At 39.1% G+C, this 22,980-nt stretch overlaps 1 protein-coding gene across 1 annotated transcript in view; it reads left to right on the top strand.

The window, feature by feature from the left end:
• The first annotated feature begins 7,446 nt into the window (after window positions 1-7,446).
• Window positions 7,447-22,980, top strand: part of myo7aa (myosin VIIAa) — a 50,805-nt gene continuing 35,271 nt past the window's right edge. Inside the window, exons 1-4 of the mRNA XM_072392022.1 lie at window positions 7,447-7,511; window positions 19,832-19,945; window positions 20,318-20,470; window positions 22,392-22,576. Coding sequence (XP_072248123.1) covers window positions 7,494-7,511; window positions 19,832-19,945; window positions 20,318-20,470; window positions 22,392-22,576 — 470 coding nt within the window. The 5' untranslated portion in view covers window positions 7,447-7,493. The remainder of the gene's footprint in view (window positions 7,512-19,831; window positions 19,946-20,317; window positions 20,471-22,391; window positions 22,577-22,980) is intronic.

Here is a 22,980-nt window from a genome sequence, read left to right as displayed (position 1 = left end):
GTGAAATCCGGTTCAGTGTACCCTGATTCAGCCGTAACATTCTGACAAAGTAAAGCGAGCAACACTTCTCATCTTGATCAACTGCAATATTCTTCTGGGAAAATCTGCATCCTGGGACTCATGATTTCACTTTGACACAAACAGGCTGCACGGTGGAGTAGTGGTTTGCACCGTCGCCTCACAGCAAGACTGTTCAGGTTCCCTCCGGGTACTCCGGTTTCCTCCCACCGCCCAAAAACATGCAAGTTAGGTTGATTGACTCTAAATTGTCCCTCGGAGACTGTGAGCATGGATGGTTGTTTGTCTCAGTGTGGCCCTGTGATGGACTGGCGACCTGTCCGGGGTGTGCCCTGCCTCTCTTAAATTGGACTAAGCAGGTATACCTAAACATTTCTGCAGACCAATCACCCCCACAGCCATTCAGTATGGCAGCACCACTCCCACAGAGGGAACAGCATTGAGCCTGGCAAAAAGAGCTTTAGGTGTTCCCCACTGAAGTCTCCTGATATCAATCTGACAGCATCCTTGGACAGCTTATTTTGTATTTTAATTTTTACATTTTTTTAAATGAATGCAGCAGCCAGTTACCCACAAAAGTACAATCTGTCCCTTCTACGATATTTCTGATTCATATTATTGAACATTTTGCCCCAATCACGTTTGCTTTAGAGTTAATTTAAGGCTCTTATAGTTTATTTATCTCTGACTCTGGACTGTCTCAGGGTGTCATGGGTGCAGTTGGGATCCCACATGAAGAGCTGGAGACAGGAAGGTGTTGCCTGGAGTGGGCTACATGGTGTGGTGAGTGCACTAATGAATGGATAAAACTCAAACATAGTACATTACATCTGCTCACTGTTTGCATAAAAAAGAATAAAAACAAAAACAACAGTAGAATAAAGGTAGAGACCTATGAGACCTAATTCATGAATAATTCCATCCATCCATCCATTTTCTATACCGTCAATCCGTCGGTCGGGTAGCGGGTGGGCTGGAGCCTATCCCAGCAGTCATTGGGCGAAAGGTGGGGTACACCCTGGACAGGTTATGAATAATTCCTTAAAACCTAAACCTAAAAAACATGCTGGTCTTTGCATAAGTGTACAAGGAGAATAGGAGGATGATTGCACATCACAGGGTGCAGAGTAAATGCACAGTTACGCTGTTTTTGCACATGTGTGAGATAATTAGTTAATGCACATTTCCATGGCTTTGGCAGCTAACTAGCTATTGAAAATGCCACAGTTAGTGGAGTGTTGTGTAGTTTAACAGGTGGGTAGAAGCTGTTACTGAACCTGACAGTGCTGCTGTTTATGTTGTCTGATGGCAGGAGGCAGAACAGTAGGCTGGTTCTTCTGTGGTCCTCAGTAGGTGGCAGTGTGATCTCAGTAATCCTCTTTAGCCGTTGATGCTGCTGGTCAGCATGCTCTCGACGGAGCCCCTGCATGTGGTGAGGATGGATTCTGCAGGATGTGCAGATCTGTTGATGAAGAACAGACAACCGATTGGACGTTTCTTTCTGTCGTCGATCACCATCTCCTTAGTTTTGTCAGCATTCGGTACAAGGTTGTAGTTCTTGCATCAGTCAGCAAAAAGCTTCACCTCCTCTTTGTTCGTATTCTCCTGGCTGATCCGGATCAGGTCCACCATCTGCATACTTTATGATGTGGTTCGTGTTCTGGTTTGCACAACAGTCATGGATCATCCGGGTGAACGACAGGGGGCTCTGTGAGATAGTGGATGGCATGTTGTTTCCTACTTGCACAAACTGAAGCCTTTCTGATGGAAAGTCTAAAATCCGAACACTAAAATGGACAAACAGCATCTTTAATTTGCTGGAGGAGTTTTCTGTAAAATAACATTTGTGAAAAAAATATTTATCTGTGTTACTTTCCAGTGTTTTTGATAATTCAGTTGGTGAAATACTGAATCAGACTGACAACAGCTTGGTATTATTTTCCGTTACTGTTGCAATTATCAGCAAATAAGAGAGAATTTATGCTCTTTACCGATCAGACTTTGTTCATCATAATAACTACTTTAATCTTTCAATGAAATTACAGAGTCGGGTGAAATCATGACATGTAAATATAACTTTTCAGCTACCTGATGAAACAATAAACTGTTTTTATCAGAATTCTCAGTCTCTGTGATTACATCTGTTTGGTTTCACCTCTGGTCTCGTGTCCCCACCCCACCTGCTGCCAGTTTAAGGGTTTAACACTAAATTAAGACCCAATTGGTTCTAATCTCAAACGCATAGCCGTGTTTTTTTTTTTTTTTTTTTGGTTGATTACTTGTTACTTAAGGCGTTTTGCCCCTTTTCATTTTTCATTCAGAACAATTTGTCTGTCTATGCTTTTCCAGGTTGACTTTTACCTTAGTTTGAACTCTTTTAACTTGTTATTTAGCACTTTCGGCATCAATGTGTTGTGTTTTCAAATGTTTTATAGAAATAAACTTCAGCTGACTTGTCTCTAAATAAATTAATAAATAAACAAATAATAACAACATACTTATCCTTTTATTTTATCCTTAAGTTCTTTCTAATCAGCCCTTGGTAAGTTAAGTTTTATTCAACTTTATTCAAGTTCAAGACCTGTATATTACTAAATCTTAAGTAGGAGTATTTCAGTCTCCATTTATTGTTTTTGAGACATTTTTGCTCTTTTCCCTGCTGACATCAAAGTTTGTATCCTCACATTATTACGTACATATTTAGAATTTTTTATCCAAAGTAACGTACGAGTGAGGATCCCTTTGGGAGCAGTGTGGGGTTCAGTATCTGTCGGGATTCTCTGGTATGTGGATCGTATTAAGTGTCTTCTGAATGATGACAACCACTCGACCTCGTCTTCTCTAAGTTCTTCCTCTGGGATCGATATTGATCCTCAGCATAACATAATTTAGACTCCATCCAAGGGACACCCAAAAATGAGGACGCAATCCTATTATCTGAGTCTGACTGAAGTATTTTTAATGTTTATCGAGTACCATTAGTCATACTTCACAGTATTTTTACATGCTCTTTCTTACACTGTATCTCCATTAACTCTGTCGGCCCCTTTGTGTGTGTCTGATTACAGCCTCCTCCATATCAGACCACATCACCCCCCACCAACTCATTCTGCTGCAGGGATCAGTGGCAGTGAATGAGCAGCTCACTGTATCACTGTTAATACCAGCAAGAAAGAGGGAGGGAGGAAGGAGGAGGGAGTCATTCACTCCTTATACCTCCTTATACCTTCACACGAAAGAGGACAAGACAAGAAAAGAACTAACCTTAACTAACTTGTCCTTTCTAAGAACTAAGCACTGGCAGTAAGAAGAATAGGATCTTTTCTGTCAAGTGGGAGGAAGGAAAGGAGAGAAGAGAAGTAAGAAAGAGGAGAAGAAAGGTCCTGGAGATGAATTAAACTGGGGAACAGGTCTGGAAAGGACAAATAAAAGGAAAAGTCCACCATCCACTAGACTGGACGTCTGATTCAGGAGCAACAAGCAGAACAAGCAGCCGAGAAGAGTTCTGATCTGGAAAAAGGGTGAGAACAAACAGTCAGTAGGCTTATAGACGCATGCTGGCTCGATTCATAATCTCCTTACTGTGTGTGTTCGCATGCCATGGAGCTCTTACATGTACAATGTTCCAGCTGACATGTGTCAGTTAAAATAACATCAGTTCATTCACCAAGAAATGTACAAGATGTTAGAGTAAGACGACAATACAATTACACAACTCTGATGACAGCGTTCCGCTGTTTTCAAGCAGCTCGAAGTTTCCATTGTTGTGGCCAAATGATGCAAACCTGTGAGCAGCTTCATCGCTCCGTTTAGTGTGAAATAGCGATGTGTCGCACAAAGATATTAAAAAACACATAGAGCAGGTGGTTGAGGATGACATTTGATGCCATTATTTAACACTACACAGCACGAAAAATTTAAAATGATTATTTTTCTGATTTAACACATCTGATAAGGATCTGGCTCCGTTTGTAACCTGTTTCATGACTTGTTTGACTCCCCCGTCCCTCCCTGGGTGACTCACAAAGCTTTTATTATGCTTATCTTAATGTGCAAATTGCAATATTTTCTGAACTGGGTGCTGCCATGATCATATCAACCTTTGGTTGGTAAAATCAGTCAGTCTGTGAGAACAAATTACATCTGAGAAAACATTTTCAATTAAAGCAGATTTAAAAATGTTTCGTCCTGTTCTGCAGAGAATTAAACTGAAAACAGCAGATTTATTCATTTAAGGCAGATGTTTTTTACAAACATGTCCATTTGAACATTATCTAAGCTTTATAGGCTGTAAGTCGAGTGTGTGTCTTCTATAAACTCCTCATGATTGTACTTTGATGTGTGTAGATCACACGTGAATGGATTTATGTCTGAAAATGGTGGAAGCGTGGCTGTAAAATGTTCGCTTGCACCAAAAAAAACTCCTTTAAATTGAACTCTTTCCCAATTTTTGATTTAGTCACTGCATCGCCCACGGTGCGTCTACAGCCGTTAGTCTGGCTGACAGAGGTGAGCTGTGCTAGTAGCAGCTAATGTAGCCTGTCATGTGGGACATTTTATCAGAATTTTTCCACATAGGCACCAGACATGTAAAAAGGCTTTAATGTGTAAACTGATTAGTCAGTGTCCGCAGTTGGGACTTCTTAACAATAAAATGCTTAAAAAGTGTATTTATTATTCATAAACATTAGCTTCAGCTTATTTTCTTACATCCAAAAACATCCAAAGTTCCTTTCGACAGCAGCAGCCATTTGTGTCAGTCACTTTCCATTTGGGATGACCCACTAAGTTGCTTAAAACAGTCTTTTGGATCGACATTACAAAGCTATCCCATTAAAGGGCTTTACTTTGCCAGCAGGCCTCTCTCAGTGGGGTGGGGGGGTGGGGGTTCTCTCAGGGCCTAGCAGCATGCAGTGAGTGGAGTTAAATTTAGGTTCACAGTTTGATAAAGTTTAGGGCACATTGGCAGTATTCTCAGATGACAGTCGGCCCGCTCTGTGCAGGACATGCAGATCATCACAAATCATCCTAAAATGATTTATACTGCTACAGTATTACATCACTTTTGATGTGTGGAACACATCAGATGCATCAAGGAATTTGCAGCTTGTTATTTGACTTTATGTACTGTTGTAGTCAGTTTGAGCTCAAAGTTAAGCTGTCTTGTTACAACTTCTCTGTTGTGATTTCCTATTTCTCTCGTCGGGCTGTTTTTGGTTTGTCAGATAAAATATCCACAACACACTGTACCTGCCAAACAGCAGACTGATGTAAACTAAACTATTTACCTCTGGCTGATGTGGTGGCAGACAAAGCACCCTTCGGGGAAAACAAGAAGTGCATTTTCCTTAATCTCCCTTTGTCTGTTCTTAATCTTGCTTTAATCCAACCTGACCCACTCATCTCTGTTTCACATCGACTGTGTTCCAGGATGTTTACTTCCATCATGTGTCTCTTTCTGCTAATGTGTCTCAATCTACGTGTGGACAAACAGGGCATGACTGCACACAACCTTTGTCCCATACCTCTGCCGGGGTAATTAGCTGCTGAAATATTGATAGGGAGTGTGTGTGTGGAAGACAGAGGTACGTTTCAGGTGTTTGTACAGTACTGTGAGTGTATTTGTAAGAATGTGGCAGTAATTTTTCATGATTTTATCATGATGCCAAATTTATGGCTCTAAATTCATTCTGGAACACAATTTTCAAAGCTGAAAGGACAAAATTGTTGTTCACAGAAAGTCTCCATAAGTGGACATTCTGTCAGATTTTTGTACAAACTTACAGATCTCACTAAAATTAGAGATGAACATCAGTGTTTTTGGTCAGGCACAAAGAACTCCTTCGACTGATTCCAGCTAGAAAACTGTATTGTAGATAATGTTTTAGTTTGAACTGATCAACATGCAACATGTTACATTTTGAGCCTTTAATGGATTTTGTCTCATTTGGAAAAAGTCAGGATCTAACAGCTGCTTTCACTCCTCTAATGCTGCAACATCAACTTCTCCACAAAGAAAGCAAATATCCACTTTTTTAAAGTCACTGAAAGTGAAGCACATAAGCTCTTCCTCTTCACTGAAATATTTCCTGTAACAGACTGTGTGTGAGTTGCAAAATGGTTGTGAAATTTGAATCTAAGTCATTTGAATTATTAACGATTAAAGATCTAAGAACACACTTTGGTGCCATTTGATTTCCTTTGATCCATGCATGCAATATTTCTTTCAGGCCAGTGTAACGTGCACATTTTGATAAATAAGATAAAAAGTAAAATAAATTCACCAAATTTTCTGCTCAAACACACATTTGTACATTTTGCTTTTTAAATCTGTCCGTTAGATTGAAATCGAACTCTATAATTTTCTCACCTGATCACCTGTAATCAGGTGATGTGAGACTATAAGGGAAGCGTTTTAAGCCCAGACTCTGCTCTTTTACCTCAGGTGTAACTGAAGCTGACATCCTCATCAAAGAGAAGCTTAAACACCATGACTAATGAGGTCGAGGTGTCACAGCTGCCGTGTGTCAAAAAGTCAAAGGATCAAACTTTGTAGACCTATGAAGGGTGGGGGGGTAAATAATTTACTAAGCTTTGGCTAATACCCATACGCACGAAGACACACAAACAATACAGAGTGTGTGTGCATGTGTTTGTGTGACCTGAACAAAACAAAACACATTTCTTAATTTTTCTCTTGTGGTATGCAGCGTTGGGGCAGGTATCTTTGTGTGTATTTTCAGTTTTCATGTTGTCCCTCTTTCAGAACTCTTATGTGGTTCCTGTAGTTTGTTACGGATCAATGTAATCTTTAGCATGTCCTCTCCTGCTTAACTTTATTCACATTAGCATCATTGGTTTGCAAAAGTGTCTAAGGCTGTGTTCACACTGCAGGTTTTAAAGCTCAAATCAGATTTTTTGCTGTGATCCTATTCTTTTTGTTCACATTATAATTGAAATGCAACTCCAGTGTGAACGGTCCAGAACATTTCCCACCAGAATTGTGAGGATGGATAGATAGATAGATAGATAGATAGATAGATAGATAGATAGATAGATAGATAGATAGATAGATAGATAGATAGATAGATAGATAGATAGATAGATAGATAGATAGATAGATAGATAGATAGATAGATAGATAGATAGATAGATAGATAGATAGATAGATAGATAGTTTGACTTCATATAATCTGCTTTGTTGTTTCTGAGAATGACCGAGACACCAGTTTTAACATTAAACAATGTTTCCTGTCACTGTAGCTCAACTCCATTGAAATTTATTCGAAACTATTAACATTTTTAAAAAGCATTAAATAAGTTGTTTTCTCCATATTCTGTTGTATTTATATTCTTTTTATTTTTGTACATTTAAGGCAGCACTCCAACTGTCTGTCTCTTCTGAGTCTCTTTGTCTTTTTAAGGGTCTTTCAGGTTACTGCCGATGTCCAGCCGTAAGGATAGAAGCCAGAACGATGGTCATCTTACAGCAGGTAAACACACATCCATAAAAATGCACTCAGCTTATTCAAATTCAGGGTTTATACACTGTGCATCTGCTTTGTGTGTGTTTCTGAGCTTTTTGCAGTAACACCCATTAATGACCGACCACTCATTACGCTGCATTGTTTCCACTCAGTCATCGCACACACACCAAAGAAGGAGATCCTGCAAATACAAAAAGATACTGAATGAATTTTCGAGTGTGTGTAAAAGCTTGCAGTGTCAGGCTCTCAGATACTCAGTAATGCGTTGTTGAACTTGTCTGCCTTTCTGATCGACTAATGAGCTCTGACAGCGTTCCCCTGCTGCGGAGGCACAAGTGGGGCAAGCTAATAAATCAGCCAAACTCGCACGGATCAGACGAGTCTTTGCTGTGAATTTAGTTTTATCGCACACGCTTCAACCTCCATCCAGACCGCCCCAGGACGGGAAAATAAGTTAAATGTCACTGCCTCTGGGATTTACTTTAATTTTCCTAAAGAAAACAGACCATCGTGGACCTACTCTACTCAACTGCCTTTTTACTGCCATCGGGATGGAAGTTTTGGATGTAGCACAGTTTCAAAGAGGATACGGATGGATTAATTCCTACTAAATACACATAAAGAGTTTCTGATTTTATCCTGGAATCTTCTTTATTTTACATGAAGGATTTGGGACTTTTTTTAGAATTTGCTGTTTTTAGTAGTTAGTAACATGACAGACTGTCTGTAGATGCTCTTACAACCAAATGATGGACAGATGTTGATCAGGTAAACATGACACTGAAAATGAACCCGAAGGGCTCTGATTGGCCGCTGGAGGGCTTGGATGGGAATGCATGCAGCCACAGCTACAGATTCAACACCCTAATCAAGGTAAACTTTGGCTTCAGAGGGGGGTGTTTGGAGGTATCTAGCTTTTAAACACAGATGTTGTGAGTCTAATTAAAATACTGCAGTGTGTGAATTATAGTTTGAATTTAACACGTTTGAAATAACACTTCACAGATAGAAAAATCTGATTAAAAGTAAGAAAGTTTCAAATATTTCTGTTCTTTGGATTTCAGTTCCTCATATAAGCCCTCAGTATATCAGGAAAATTAGCTGTCTCTATTGTATTTAACACTGTTAAACACAATAATTCCTCCACTTTTGGCTTCACTCATCCTTTGGTGACAGAGTCTGTGAAGTGATTGAGCTTTGGTTTAATGTGTTTTGCTCTCTCCATTAATAGTAAATGGAGTTGTTATGACTCTGTGTTCTCTGTTAATGTGATAGATGCTGGTTTAAGTCACTGTTCCTGTAGCACTATTGCTTTCTTTCTTAGTAAGAGTGACTTTATGGAACACAATGTGTCATTTTCATCAAAAAAAATGTGAAGACTGACAAATGTTTGTGTGAATGTGGCTGCAACAGACCCTGAAAAGTGCTACATATACATATATATATATATATATTTATAAGCAGTTCAATTACCATTACCATTATTATAAGTTAATTAGAGGCAGAAGAGTTCAAACTGAAACAGCCCTGGAGTGATGAGATCATATAGACCCAAGCAGCCGTCTCTCAGAGCTTCATGATGTGAGTGACATTATATTAATAAATAAACTAACCCTCTAATCTCTAATCCTCAGCCCTTTTGTACATTGAACAAAAATAGCAAGTGAGAATAAAGGCTCCCTCACGGTTTGTGGTGACTGGACTTTCACCAGATACTCCTCCTCCACCTGTCTTGGAGCAGGTCTTTAAGCACCACATCATGTAATCACAGAAATCCTGTTTAATTTCTAGCTGCTCTCCTTATCCACCTTGCAGTGGATCGTGTGTCCAGAATAATTTCACACTGTTGCAGTGTTACAGTCATTTTTGTGCACTGATCAAAATCAGCATGTTGTTAATTCGCCTGAACTCAGCACAAACCTGTTTTAAACCTAATGTCAAAGCAACAGCTTAGTATTCATGGGAAAAGATTTTCCAAATTAAGGTTGTATACAAGCAAGAAATGTCGCCCATACAGTCCTTTCAGGAAACAGCCCCGATACACAGCTTTTGTATTGCTAAGTAATGACACTGGCTATAATTTGTTAAAAAAACAACTATTTGTATATTCAGACACAGTGTCTTGTCCTTAGAAATAATGAAAGCCTGTTTGTTTATCAGTTTAGTTCGCGGTGGAGGCCTGGTATTCACTCAGCTGTTCACTCTAATTTACTGGACAACCACAATGGGAACAGGACGGAGGTTGTATGAGTGTGTTGATGTGTGGGAAATAAAGAAAAACTGAGCCACAGTAGCCGAGGACAAATACACTTTCTCTATTTACAGTGAAGAAAAGTGACCAAGTTGATTCCAAAAAAGTGTTCCTACTTATTATTCTGAGGTGATTTATTGCTTTTTGACGACATCTACTTCAAGCCTCCACAGCCAAGTGTTTCCCAAAGGAAATGCAAAAGCTCCTAAACACCAGCAGAGGGCAAACTCTTACCTGCAGAGGGCCGCAGGTAGATGTTGACGAGTCAGCAGTGAACAGAAATCTAAAGACTGGAGAGAATCTGAGGTCAACAAGCTACAACAAAGCTGCATATATGGCTGTCAGGGAGCAGGGTGTTATACACGTACTTGTGCAGATATGATGGAATAGTGTTAGCCCGATTCTTTCATTGGAAGCCCAAGAACAAGCTGGAGCAGTCTTAAGTTAAACTAAGTATTTATTAGTGGTCATTAATGTAAAGTATTTGGCAGCGCTGGACTCGGAGCGATGGAGCTCCCGCAGGAAATCCATCAGGCCGAGCCCCCATATCCGGAAACATTTCATGTTTATATTCAGCTTTATCTCACAGAAGTTGTACTCACACTCGAGTATAATTGACCAGATTTTAGTTGCATGAGCAGGCCAACCACCGTCCTCCTCGTGTTCTTTGACTGTGATAAACAGTGTGTGTGAGTGTTGTTTTAGGCGTGTCTCAGTCTGACGAGACAGAGGAGCTTCATCTGACCCAGTTATTTACTCTAGTTATGCCATCTTAAAGTCTTGGACCATTTAAGGTCATCTGCTGTGTAGCATGAGCAGAGTGGAAAAGTACAAACTAGGAACATCCAGAATACAAAGTCAATTATAACAATATCAATAATTATCCAACAAAATGTTTAAACTTAGCACCTTACAGCCGTCAGACGCAGCTGAATGAACATAATGGATCATTAATGAGCCACAAACTCGCTCCAGAAGTCAATGCAGACCAACATCTTAGCTGAAAGAGGAGCGCTAACAGAAAGTATAAAGAAATCAATGTAAAATAATGGAATGTATTCATTATATTATATTGCAAACTTGTAAAAAAAATAAGACTTTATAGAAAATTGATCATTAATATGTTGTCACAGAGGCCCTTTTTCTTCTTTAAAATAACAAACCTTCATAGTTTTCAGATTATTGGATGTGTATCTTTGATATTATCTTCTGAAAAGGGGTCATTCTTTATCTTTTTGGTACTTTAACTACAACATAAATCTTCTCAATCTTTATTCCCGTGTCTGGTTACCCTGGAAAATAGAGACCAAGTGTTAACGTTATTAGTTCACTGAAGTAGAAAGAAGAGCCACTCTGTCTCTGTTTTTATTGCAAGTTTATTCAAGGACAAATACCAACACAATTATCTTGTCGCTATATCTCACCCTGTGACCTTTGATGTGTCCGTTTGATCTATTTAAATGCAAATGAGATGAGTAGGATATGTGTTAATCACTCAGATGGTCTGTGAACAGCCGTCTTGTCTCACAACCTTCTTTGAATAACTGGATTAATTGAGTTTCATCAGGGTTTCATTGACCAGTGATGATCTAAGCGCTTCTGCTGAGGTTGTTTCAGTGTCACTGGTACAACATGCTGTCAGATTTATTTGATAAAATCTAGCATATATCTGCAGAGCAGTGTTTTTATCTGGTAATAAACACTAGCAAAGAAGGATGTCTTCTTATCGACAGACATATTGTTCAGTCTTTGAAGATGAACTGATACTTATCTTTGTGGGAGCTGGTGGGATGAACTCCACAGCCACAATTATGACTGAGAGTAGACCAGGATCTCACTGAAAATTAGCTTTTCTTATCCAAGCTAAACTAAAACTAAACATCGTGTGTTACATTTTTGGAGAAGAAGATGATATGGACATTCAACAGTAGCTTTTGAGCCTTCAAAGTCATGTTTGTTTCCGGCCAAAAACTTAGTTTTTCACTTTTTTTTCCAACAAAAAAACTGCTCACACAATTAGCTGCTGACCATGATGGAGCATTTAGTGACAACAAGGCAGAGTTGGTGCAGACCTTAAAGAGAAGTTAGAGGATGTGTTGAACTTAGATTCATATATGAAAGATAACTTTCTCTGTAACTGCTGAATGTGTGAGCAAATAAACCTTTTTTATCAAGTTAAAATATTGACTTATACATTTTTGATTGGCTGTGCTTGTCTTTGTTGTCTCTAGGTAGGAAAAACTGTATTTTGGCTTATTGAAATGCATAAAGAGAGCAAGATAGCAGACGGTTACACAGACTGCTATGGTTTTTGCTTTTTCACTAACTCCAAATGTTGATATGAGGGTGTGAGATAGCTGAAGAATAAATTAAATGTACTATGGGACTGAACTGGAGCACCTCTCATGCTGCCACATTATTTTCATGTTGTCATTCTTTACTTTTTTGTACCTTAGTTATCAGTTTTAAGAAATAGCATCAGGGTTGTATCGCTGCCGCCCCCCACTGGCAATAAAACGTTTTACAGCCTTTTCTAAGGTCTGTGTTTAATTTGTTTTTATTTGATACACTTTGATATCAGTGGATTAAGTTTATTTGTGTTCCATAACATATTTATTTGTATTCTCAGAGAAAATTCATATTTTATGGGGGTGTTGGAGGCATCCTGGGTTTTATTCTGTCTGTCTTGTGTGTGGTTTGTTACCTTTCCACACAGGATTACATTAGCAGCTGCAAGAGAATACCTGGTTCGTGTCCAGTCTAAATTATTTACCTGATCCCATCCACTGCAGGCTGATTGGACATTACATCACAGCTAACAGCTCACCAGCAGTGTGGCTTACCTCAGTCGTGTCTATCCAAAGCTACGTCTGTCTGAGTTCATAACAGAGGCCACGGTGAATATGCTGCATTTACTGAACAGGCTTTTGTTAGTTTTTTTCTGTTCAAATACAAATCTATTTGTGTACAATGATTCCTGCTGTACTCAGCAAATATGAAACACACAACAAAGCCACATCAGGCACATCTTTCAAAGTTTAAAGACATATAACTACATTCTCCTTAGAATAAACCTTCCTTTTTCAGAGGCTATAGACCTAAACCAGCGGTTTGACATATCCTGAAGGAGAAAGATAAAAGGGTTTTACATTGAAACAACATTAGTTCATAAAATGCTCATTATTTGATAAAAACATCAGTTTAAGTTGCCCAAACAGATATATGATTAGGCTCTGCACAGCTACTGCTGCTCTAAGAGAAGAGTAAGACGTGGTGTTAACCCCGGATGCTGGAAAATAAAACATCCAATGTGAGGAAAGGGGGTCACGATTTTCCGCTGGCTGCCTCCATTTGCTGTGGCGTCTGGTTAGTTGACCTGGGGCTCCATTGATCTTTAACTGACATCTACAAAAAGCCTCTGCAGGCCAATGAAACGGTTCGTTAAAACAAGTCCGTCAGAGACAGAGACTGATGGCTGTGATGGGGGAATGTTGGGGGGAGAGGCACTCAGGACTAATGTTTGAGTCAGAGTCAGTCAGGCAGCCATTTGTAGCTGTACAGCATGAGGTTTATTTCCATATAAATGAATCAATCCACATTTTCTTTACTCATTCACAGTATTTTGAGTGGGAATAGAGCACATTTCAGAGGAAAACTAACCCTGACATAACATCATTTCACAATAATCCACCTTTTATAAGCTTATTTTGCACCGACTTGTGTATCACATCTTTTCTCCCTCTTTAATGTTATATTTTTTCTTATATCCTCTCTTTCTGAAAGTCAGAAAATCAAAATAGTCAGCTTTAAATGTTTGGTGTTCAATGATGACAGTGTGATGATTGTTCTGAGCCTCAATTTATCACCATGAGAATAAGCATCATCTCAGGTTAGTTATCCTAACCTACAAAAGCTTTCTCAACCTTTGTCTTGTCCCAAATCTACATACATACATACAAAGTGATGCTGTGGAGCTGGTTTATACACAACTTTTTTAAATATGTGACAGTGATGGAGCTTAATGGCCAGGGTGAATAATAAACATTTGATTAGTTGAATATTTGATTGTGGGTAATGACAAATAGGAGAGTGTAAGCACAAATTTGGTTGTTTTATTGTAAAAACTATTTGTGTTGTAGTGCATAAACACAGGAAAATGCAACATATCAACCATTAGCTCTGGGAATTTATTCTATAAACACCTAAAATGGCCACAGATACATATAAGAGTATGATCATCAACAGTCCATTTTAGAATAAGTTTCTGTTGTTTAAGAAGACTTTTGCTCCCCCACCTGTCCATAATTACCCACACTCACCCGGTTACTCACTTCCTTCTAGTTTAGTTAGTTCTTTTAAACTTCTTCACATGTTTAACCTGCTCAAGCAGCACATTTAATTTAGTTTCCATTTGGTCCCTCACAATGTATCGTGACAAGCGTCTCCTCCTGAGCATCATATCCTGCTAAGACTGGAGAGAAATACTGACTTCAGGACAAACATCCAGTCTATTGTGGTCCCACAAACACAACTAACAACCAAAAGCTTTTCTTTTTAAAGAAAAATTACAGCGATAAGTGCTAAGAACCAGAGTGAGATGATGCTGCTGACATTATTTTAGATGAAACACTTCACATTAGTCGGCTTTGGAGTTCGATAAGTATAAAAACAAGCACTTTGATTCATAAAGCAGCACCGGTTCAGTGTGAAATGAAGAAGCTGTGTTCTTAAATGCAGGAACAAACAATGTTTGTTGTTACTGATATGGAAGCTATTTTAACTATTTTGTGTATTTATATTTATTCAAACAGTGAACAGTGTTGTTATAGTCGTCCAAAGACTGCCTTATAATAGCTTTTAATTATCAAAGTTTGTCAAAATAGCTTGTTTTTTATTTCGTTTTACTGACTCATATCTATTATCCATCTAAAATGTAATTAATTAATGCTTATTGCTGGTTTATGGTTCTGTAATTTAACTTCTCGTTTAGCAGCTAACTCGTCAGTGGACGAGCACTTTGACTTCAGAGTTGTTTCCATAAGCTTATCAGTTACTACAAACACCTGCGTTATTTCCAGCTTTGCATCGATACGGATAAGAAATAAAGAATTAGGAGAAAATATGAAAGTAGGGACGTAGAAAGAAGAAGAGACAGAAAGAAAGACACTCAACAGATCTGCAGTGTTGAATAATTCAATACGTGGTTTCTGATAAGTTCACCGTTAGCTCGGCTCTGTCAAAGGCTGCATGTGTGTGTGTCTGCATGCATGTGTGTGTGTCTGCATGCATGTGTGTGTGTCTGCATGCATGTGTGTGTGTCTGCATGTACAACAGGTGCTCAGTGGTGTAATGTTCAGGTGGCTCAGTTTGCCAGACGGAGTATTTACTTAATTAAACTGATATGTGTGTAACACAAACTCCAACAATCATCCATCTCATGCACAAACACAGACACACACCGAGCACAGTCAGCGGCTCACATGTCAAACTACGCACAACTAGCACATCGGTGGACTGTCACAGAGATGCTGTAGTGTGCTAATGAAATGTAAAGGTGATGCATCCAACTGTTATGTTCATAAAACAGACTATATCTGCAATTCATTCAGCAGATGGTGAGATATTTCAAAGAAAACAGTGAAGTATCAGTATGCAGTAGGTTAAAAATATCTTAGAAACACAGTAAAAGATGTGCAAACAGACCGAGGCAGATTGTGGCTGATATCACAGGAACATCTTCAAAACTCTGACTGAACAGCAGAAATTTAATGTCATCAAAATGAGGATTGAAAAGCTCACAATGTGGGAGTTTCATTTCCTGCTTTCTACCGACAGGCCTGCGTAAAACTTAACCAAATGGCAGTAGGACTGATTTTACTGTCTAATAAACTGTTTTTATGTGCTTACTTTGGTTAAATGTGGTTAGTTAGTGGCAGAAGTACTTCTCTATGATTCAATATCATTAAAACGAGGAGCTACTGTGTTTGTGTAGCAACATGCAGCCAAAATACTGCACAGTGGAGTTACTTTGCTCTGTCTTTGTGTTTGATGTTTGGATTTCTTTAAAGTCAAATTTGGATTAAGCTGATTCAATCTGATGGTGTGAAGAAATAATCCGGACTTTATCTGAAACAACGGGTCATTTCTCTCCAAATAAGACTCTGCTTTATGAAGCTCTGGATATCTCTGTTAAAGTTGAGCTCTTGAAGTAAACTACAGTGATCATTGGTGGTGTGTTAATGTCTCTAAGTCAAGTAATTTGCAGCATTACCAGCAGAATTTGTCCGTGGTGAATTTAGCTGTTGTGAAATCCAGCACCAGAAGAAACACCTGAGGAGGAAGTGACATCTTGTTGCCATGGACAACGGGGGAGGTTGATGGGGCAGGGCTGACAAAGAGTGAGTGTGTTACAGGGAGCGAAGAGGTCGGCGAGAGAACTGTCCCAAAAGTGTTAATGCAGCGGAAACAAAGACATGTGAAACTTAGCGGATGCCTGGATTTTTCTATTTGATCTCTTCTTTTTTTTAAAGAAAACTAGACCTTAAGATGTTTACTTTTGGACATTTTTTACATCTCATATAGAACATTTTAAAGCTTTTTAAAAATGAAACTCTGGCTGATGAGCCATGAAGATGTTTAATGTCTGAATTTTCCCGACAGCTGCTTGTGTCAAACTCTCCATCGCTGTGTGCACGTGAAGCAGAAACTGAGGAAACAAACCATTAAACGTCACTCAACTTCACTTCTATAAATGAGGATATTTTTTCATAACTCCTTGGAACAGAGGACTTTTAAAACAGGATAACATTGTTGGAGCGTTCATGTTTGTGTGCACGTGAAGATGTACAAGCGCCGGGACTACGTTGAACTCTATGAGAAGGATCAGGCCAAATGGGCGCTGCTACGTAATGTCAACACTGTAATGAAACCCACGACACTCCTGCCGGTACGCTGCTGGTGTGCATGTGTGTCTGTCTGAGAGTCTTAAGCTTCACGAGTCACAGTTACATGTCTTTAGGATTCGTGTAGCGTGCTCTCTTGTGTCTTTCGTCCAATATAAATCATATTTGTGTGGCTTTTTAATATCTATATTCATATATTTGTGTATAAGTGTGTTGCTGATCTTACATTTAATCTGTTTTGGGTCACAAATCGTATTTGAATTTCTGAGAACAAATACTTTTACGCCACAGGTTGACACCTTCACATTGAAGGGACCAGCCTCCCTAAATTTGATAAATTGGGGATTTAGATTGGATGGATGAACATTAAAGTTCCAGTAAGTAATAACTACTGTTGGACATACAATAAAACACCCATAACTATGCTTTCATTAAGGTTCAACAAGCATGAGCAATCTATATGTACAGACAACATGGGTGCACTTACTACAGGACCGATAAACAAAACAGTGGGTCTGGTCAAATAAACCGTTTGGCACAGGAACCTTCATTACTGAGTGAAATGATCTGGAAGTATCTGAGCAGCAGCCAAGATGAGAGCTGTTTAAACTCTTTAAAAGATAAAGAAAGGAGATCATTCTGTCCCAAAACTTCTAACGTAACAAAGCTTGATTATTTCATCCAGTCGGACCAGGTGTGCTTCATGTGTAGAAACGTGTGAACAACCTTCATTCATGAACTTTGAGAATAAAGTAATATTATCTCTTATGTGATATATATGATTTAACCTACGATTGAAATGAAAATGATCTAAAACACGTTTTGAAGAATATTTATTGAACATCTTTAGTTTCAGTGCAGCAGACCCACATCACGGCTTAGTGGAAGTGTGGTCAAACTGACTCTTAACTGACGTATGGTTCATTAACCCTAAACCTGTCATCAAGGTCGAGGAACAAAACCCGAGTAAAAGACAATAGGAGGTGATGTTTTTGACTGTTCGATCAGATCCAGCAGCTCCACTGACAGTCTTCACATCCGCTGTATCAGCAGCTTGTGATCTTCCAGCCTTCCTGACGTCGACTGAGACTCGCTTTTGTGATGGTCCCAATGATACAGACAGGCAGCGATAATGGCATTCACAGGTCCAAAGTGTCCATAATAACATTTCTTCACCATCAGCAGCAGTGTGGACAGTTGACACTAAAGAAGTTGGCTTCATAGGTGCATGCAGTCGTTGTTCTTTACACCAACTTTGAACTGTTCAGTGTTGGTTTGGTTGTGTCCGCTGCAGCCTAAGATTTCTGTTCTTTAAGGTCTTTTGGTGTTGTTGCCCATCTGTCTAAAGTCTGATGTTAGTCTTAAAGGTTTTACTGTTAAACTGTTAAAAGGGTGTTTGAGTTCCTTTAGTCCACCAACACTGACTAACCTGACTATTCTCCTCTGACTCTGTCATCAATAAGGCTTTGAATGGTTTGCTGGAAGTTTTTCACCATAATGAGAAATCTCTGCTGGTTTTGATGTGAACATTAACTGGATTTACGTTCACTCCACATATCTACCTAATCGTGTGAGTTGCACTACTGCCACATGATTGGCCAATTACATCATTTCATCTTTAACAGTGTAAACCAGCAGTGAATTATAACATCAAAACATCAAACTTTTGGTGTTTTGATTTGCCTGTTCTTTAGTTTTAAAGTCTTCTCTGTGGTTTATTCATTCCTTCGTTCTTTGATGTACTCTGTTTTGTGTTCGTTGGTCTTTTGTTATCTGTGTCAGTTTTTCCAACTATCAAAGAAGCTCACATCCCGCTGGAGGTCATTCAGAAACTTTCAGGACAACCTTTCAGGCCTTCAGCAGTTGTCTGTGTAAAACTCATGAAAGTATTCCTTGCTTTAAATTTCTTCACACTAACTCTTCTCCTCTTTACTAACATAAGGTATTTAGTAGTTATTTGTCCTCTCTGCTCACTTCAACACATTTCTGGTACACATTTGGTTGATTTTTTTGCCCTTTCCTAAAGCTTCCAGGCAGGAAGGACTCCCATGACCATTTTTCCTTTTCAGATTACACCATTTATGTAACAGATAGAACTGCTTTACTGATTCTGCTGAATCTGCTGAAACAGCTTCAGTGAATGTCCACACACTACGTAGTAAGAGAAGAATATTTTAACCCCATTGTCTTGAGTTGGGTTTTAATGGAGACTTATGACGCCTTTCTTTCACAAGCTTGCAAAATTTACTGACAACAAACTGTTCGTTGAATGATTTGGTCAAAATAAGAACAGCGGCTCCTCTTTTTCTCCCATTAATATACAACTCTGTAAGTGACCCTCTGGACTCTCTCTTCCTCAGGATCTGCCTCTTGTGAGATCTGTAATCCTTAATAACCCTCTGAGCTCTTTATTACAGGATGAGAGGACATACAGTAAATAACCGAGTTTAAACCTCACATCAAACAAAATCTTATTCTTAAATACTTACCTTTCACTTGTGTTGAACGGCCCAAGAAATTAAAACTTGCACAGCAGATCGTACCACTGAGAGCTCACATCGTAGTTCCTCCATCATATATCGGCTCCATAAACTCTGGACTCTGGCTAACATTAAGGACTGTTGCCTATGTGGCCAATAAATCACCAGTATTTGTTTTTGAATGACTGCTACCAGAGCTGTACTGACGGGGCGTTCACTGACAAACAGGAAAGCAGAATTTTTAACTTCTGACAGGCAAAAAAAAAAGAAAGAACGTGAATTAGGAGTCATGGTGTAAAACATTACTTTACAATATCAAAGTACTGGTAGAACATTGTTAGCTTGTTTATTTCTTAAGTTGGGTGAACTTTGCAAAAGCAAGAGAAAAATTGTTTCAACGCCTCCAAGTTAAAGCGAATGCAGCATCATCTGAGGTTGAATGTAAGTGGATACAGAGGGAGGACACCTGCACACCTCACCAAGTGACATATTTTCTGTTTTATGAGGCTCAAAACAAAATGCTGCTTGTTTCTAACTGGGTGTTCATCCTGAAAATGAACTTTAACTCTAACTCTTTAATCAGATTTATCCTCAGTATTGATTCTGGTTCTGATTTCTCCTGATTTCTCAGTTATTTATTGAAGATGATCGCAGTCATAATTCTGGCTTTGCTTTGATTTGATTTCTGTGCAGGGCGACTATGTCTGGTTGGACTTGAAGACCGGTCGGGAGTTTGAAGTTCCGATCGGCGCGGTGGTCAAGCTCTGTGACTCTGGACAGATCCAGGTTTTGGATGATGAAGGAAACGTAAGTTCTTAAACTGTTATATTAAATAGGAACGAAAACAAATGTTTCATTTGTCCCTGTTGGTGATAACTTAGTGGACTGTGTGTAAAGTCCCCCCCTTAAATCAAGTTAACTTCCTGTATTTCACTCATTTTGTGCCTCAGTGTTTTGTCCGAGGACTCGTCTGATTTATTTATTGGTATCTAGAGCAACATTGTTTAAGATGTTAGATTTATATATTTCTGAGTGGTGAAAGTAACTGAAAAAGCCAAAAGTAAAGTTGAACGTGAGGTATTTGAACTACAGTCCAGGAGATGGATCAAAACAACTGTGTTTATTTTGGATCTAGCGTGCTTCTTTTTTTCACAACAAGTCACAAATACCTTCCCCCAGGAGCACTGGATCTCCCCCCAGAATGCCACCAACATCAAGCCAATGCATCCCACCTCCATCCACGGTGTAGAGGACATGATCCGGCTGGGAGACCTTAACGAAGCCGGCATCCTCCGCAACCTGCTCATTAGATACAGAGAAAAGATCATATATGTGAGTATTTCTGGGCTAATTTTCCAGATTTTTTAATGACCCCACTTCTGTTTACCATCATCTCAACAATTACATTTAATCACCACTGTTTAATTAATAGTTTATGTTGTTTATGTTAATTATGTTGTGAAAATGCATCCAAATAATCAACACTTACTCCTAATTGCAAATATCAGGAGTAAATGGATATTTAGTTAAAATAAAGAGGGAAAAAAAGAGTTTATGGCAATGAAATACTATTAAATAATCAATTTTAAACAATATTTTTACATGATTTTACATTTTATAACATTCTAATTTGTATTCTAATTGGTTTTATTTCTCATTTTATCTTCATTCTAATATACATTTTAATAAGAATTACATTTCTTTTGAACTCTTTGATGTTTTGTGCTCAGTGCCACTGATGCTGGTGTCTCCATCATGACTTCAACACAAGCATCGTTTGACTGAAACTAGGTTGATAAATATGGTGAAACGTGAATTAAAAACAGCTCGTTTTAAAGAGCTGGAAGTGAAATATTTGACTTAATTCATGATTAGTATCACATACTCACTCCTGCTGAAGTGTTTATTAATGGAGAATTGTAAACCTTTACCCGTCTGTATCAACCTTCTCACTATCTTCTCACATGTCCAACCTCATTATTCTACTATCGGCCGTTTCTCTGAACTCATCTCAGTTTCATGTTTTTCCTCCCTTCTGACCCACTTGTTACCCTCCTTCCTTTTTCCTCTGAAGACAAACTGTGGTGGGAGGGTAAGTCATATCTTAGACTCTGAGCTGTACATGTGCAGTAATGCATCTATTAAATATGCACCTGCACAGCAACACCTGCACAACCATACAAATGGTAGCATGCAGTATAAGTGATATTCAGTTTAATCTAAAGACTGCATGTATGTTGCATGTTTCTCGTAAACTGAAAATGAAGAGGCTGTTCGGGTTACTTTTCTTACACGCTGTATCATTGGAGGTGTCGTGTTCATGCAGCCAGGTTGTCTCAGTTAGTTAGTAACCTACCGGTAACCAGGCTCAGCACTGCAGCCCGGGTCGATGCTAATTCGTTTCCAACATGGCTGTTTGTTCTCTTGTGACGAGTACTGATATGTTCTCATTGTCATCCTTCAACATCTGAGTTACAAGACCTGCATCAGCGCATCTTCCAGCCCGCTGTTCTCCAACATCACACCAACACATGGTCTGATGTGTTTAACAGGTTCACTTTTATAAAAACTAACTTCATTTTCCTTTTAAAAATATCAAATCTGCACAGAGACATGTAGACACGGTATTTCTTGTCTGTACCGTGTAGGCATTGTGCTAAAGTGAATTATTCAAGGTTTGCAAAGGTTTCTAAAGGAAAGTCCCCTTTCATCAATTTACTTTGTATTTTTATGACAAACATCTGGCAGATGCAGAAAAATCTGCTGTAATATTCAGTTAAAACTGTGTGAGCGCAGCAGGAATATTCTAACTACATCTGCACCACCTGCTTGATATTGTGTGGGTCCTTCTCCACCGGGGTACACACATGTGATGTCCTGTAGTCAGGTGTCTGCAGCAGGGGCCTCCGGGCCTCCGGGCTCGCACTTAATTAGCAGGAATAAGAAAAATTCTGACCTAACAGTTACATGGCAGCAGCGACCTTCCTTCACTCTTTCCATTTTAAATCTTTTACTGGGAATTTTTCGCAAAGACTGAAACAAAATCAGAAACAGAATCCATTTTCAGGGGGTGGCTGCAGTCTCGAAAACCTCTCTCCTGTGTAACTGCTTGCCCCACAGCCTGCCCGTGAATGTGTCCATTCTGTCAAACAGGTCACCAGCATGGAATTGCTCAAACTGGCTCTAAACGCCGTCCAAAACGATCTGCACTACAACAAGCCTTACTTTAGTTATTTTCCTCTATTTTCCTCAGACATACACAGGCTCCATCCTGGTGGCCGTCAACCCTTATCAGCTGCTGCCCATCTACTCTGCCGACCAGATCCGCCTCTACACCAACAAGAAGATTGGTGAAATGTCGCCACACATCTTTGCCATCGCTGACAACTGTTACTTCAACATGCAGAGGAACAACCGGGACCAGTGCTGCATCATCAGGTAGGAAAGAGTGTTTTTTAGCCACACTGATGAGGAAAACCTCTGTTATTCAGCAGGTCCACAACTGTGATCATTAACTACAGGATCGACTATTGCTACAGATTTTAGGACATTTTAAGGTGTTTATAACCTACATAAAAACACTCCTCAAACCTCTGATTTGATTTGATCAAATACCTGAAAAACTCATGAACCTATAAGCGTCTTAGACAGACTGAAAGAACCAGAAAACTGTGACATATCACAACAAAATATCAGTTTGGTACTGAATTACTTTTTTTTCCTGTGCAGTGACATAAAGCAGAAAAGTTTGGTCCGACCACATAATCTTTCAGAAGATACCTCATTTTATGACTCAACCTCTGTGAAATCTTTTTTCTTTCCACACTCTCATCGCCTGTTTT

The sequence above is a fragment of the Leuresthes tenuis genome, unplaced genomic scaffold, assembly GCF_036924035.1.
Source record: "Leuresthes tenuis unplaced genomic scaffold, fLeuTen1.0.hap1 SCAF_9, whole genome shotgun sequence".
Lineage (NCBI taxonomy): Eukaryota > Metazoa > Chordata > Actinopteri > Atheriniformes > Atherinopsidae > Leuresthes > Leuresthes tenuis.
Note: the sequence above shows the minus strand (reverse complement) of the source record. Positions and strands in the feature narration are given on the sequence as shown.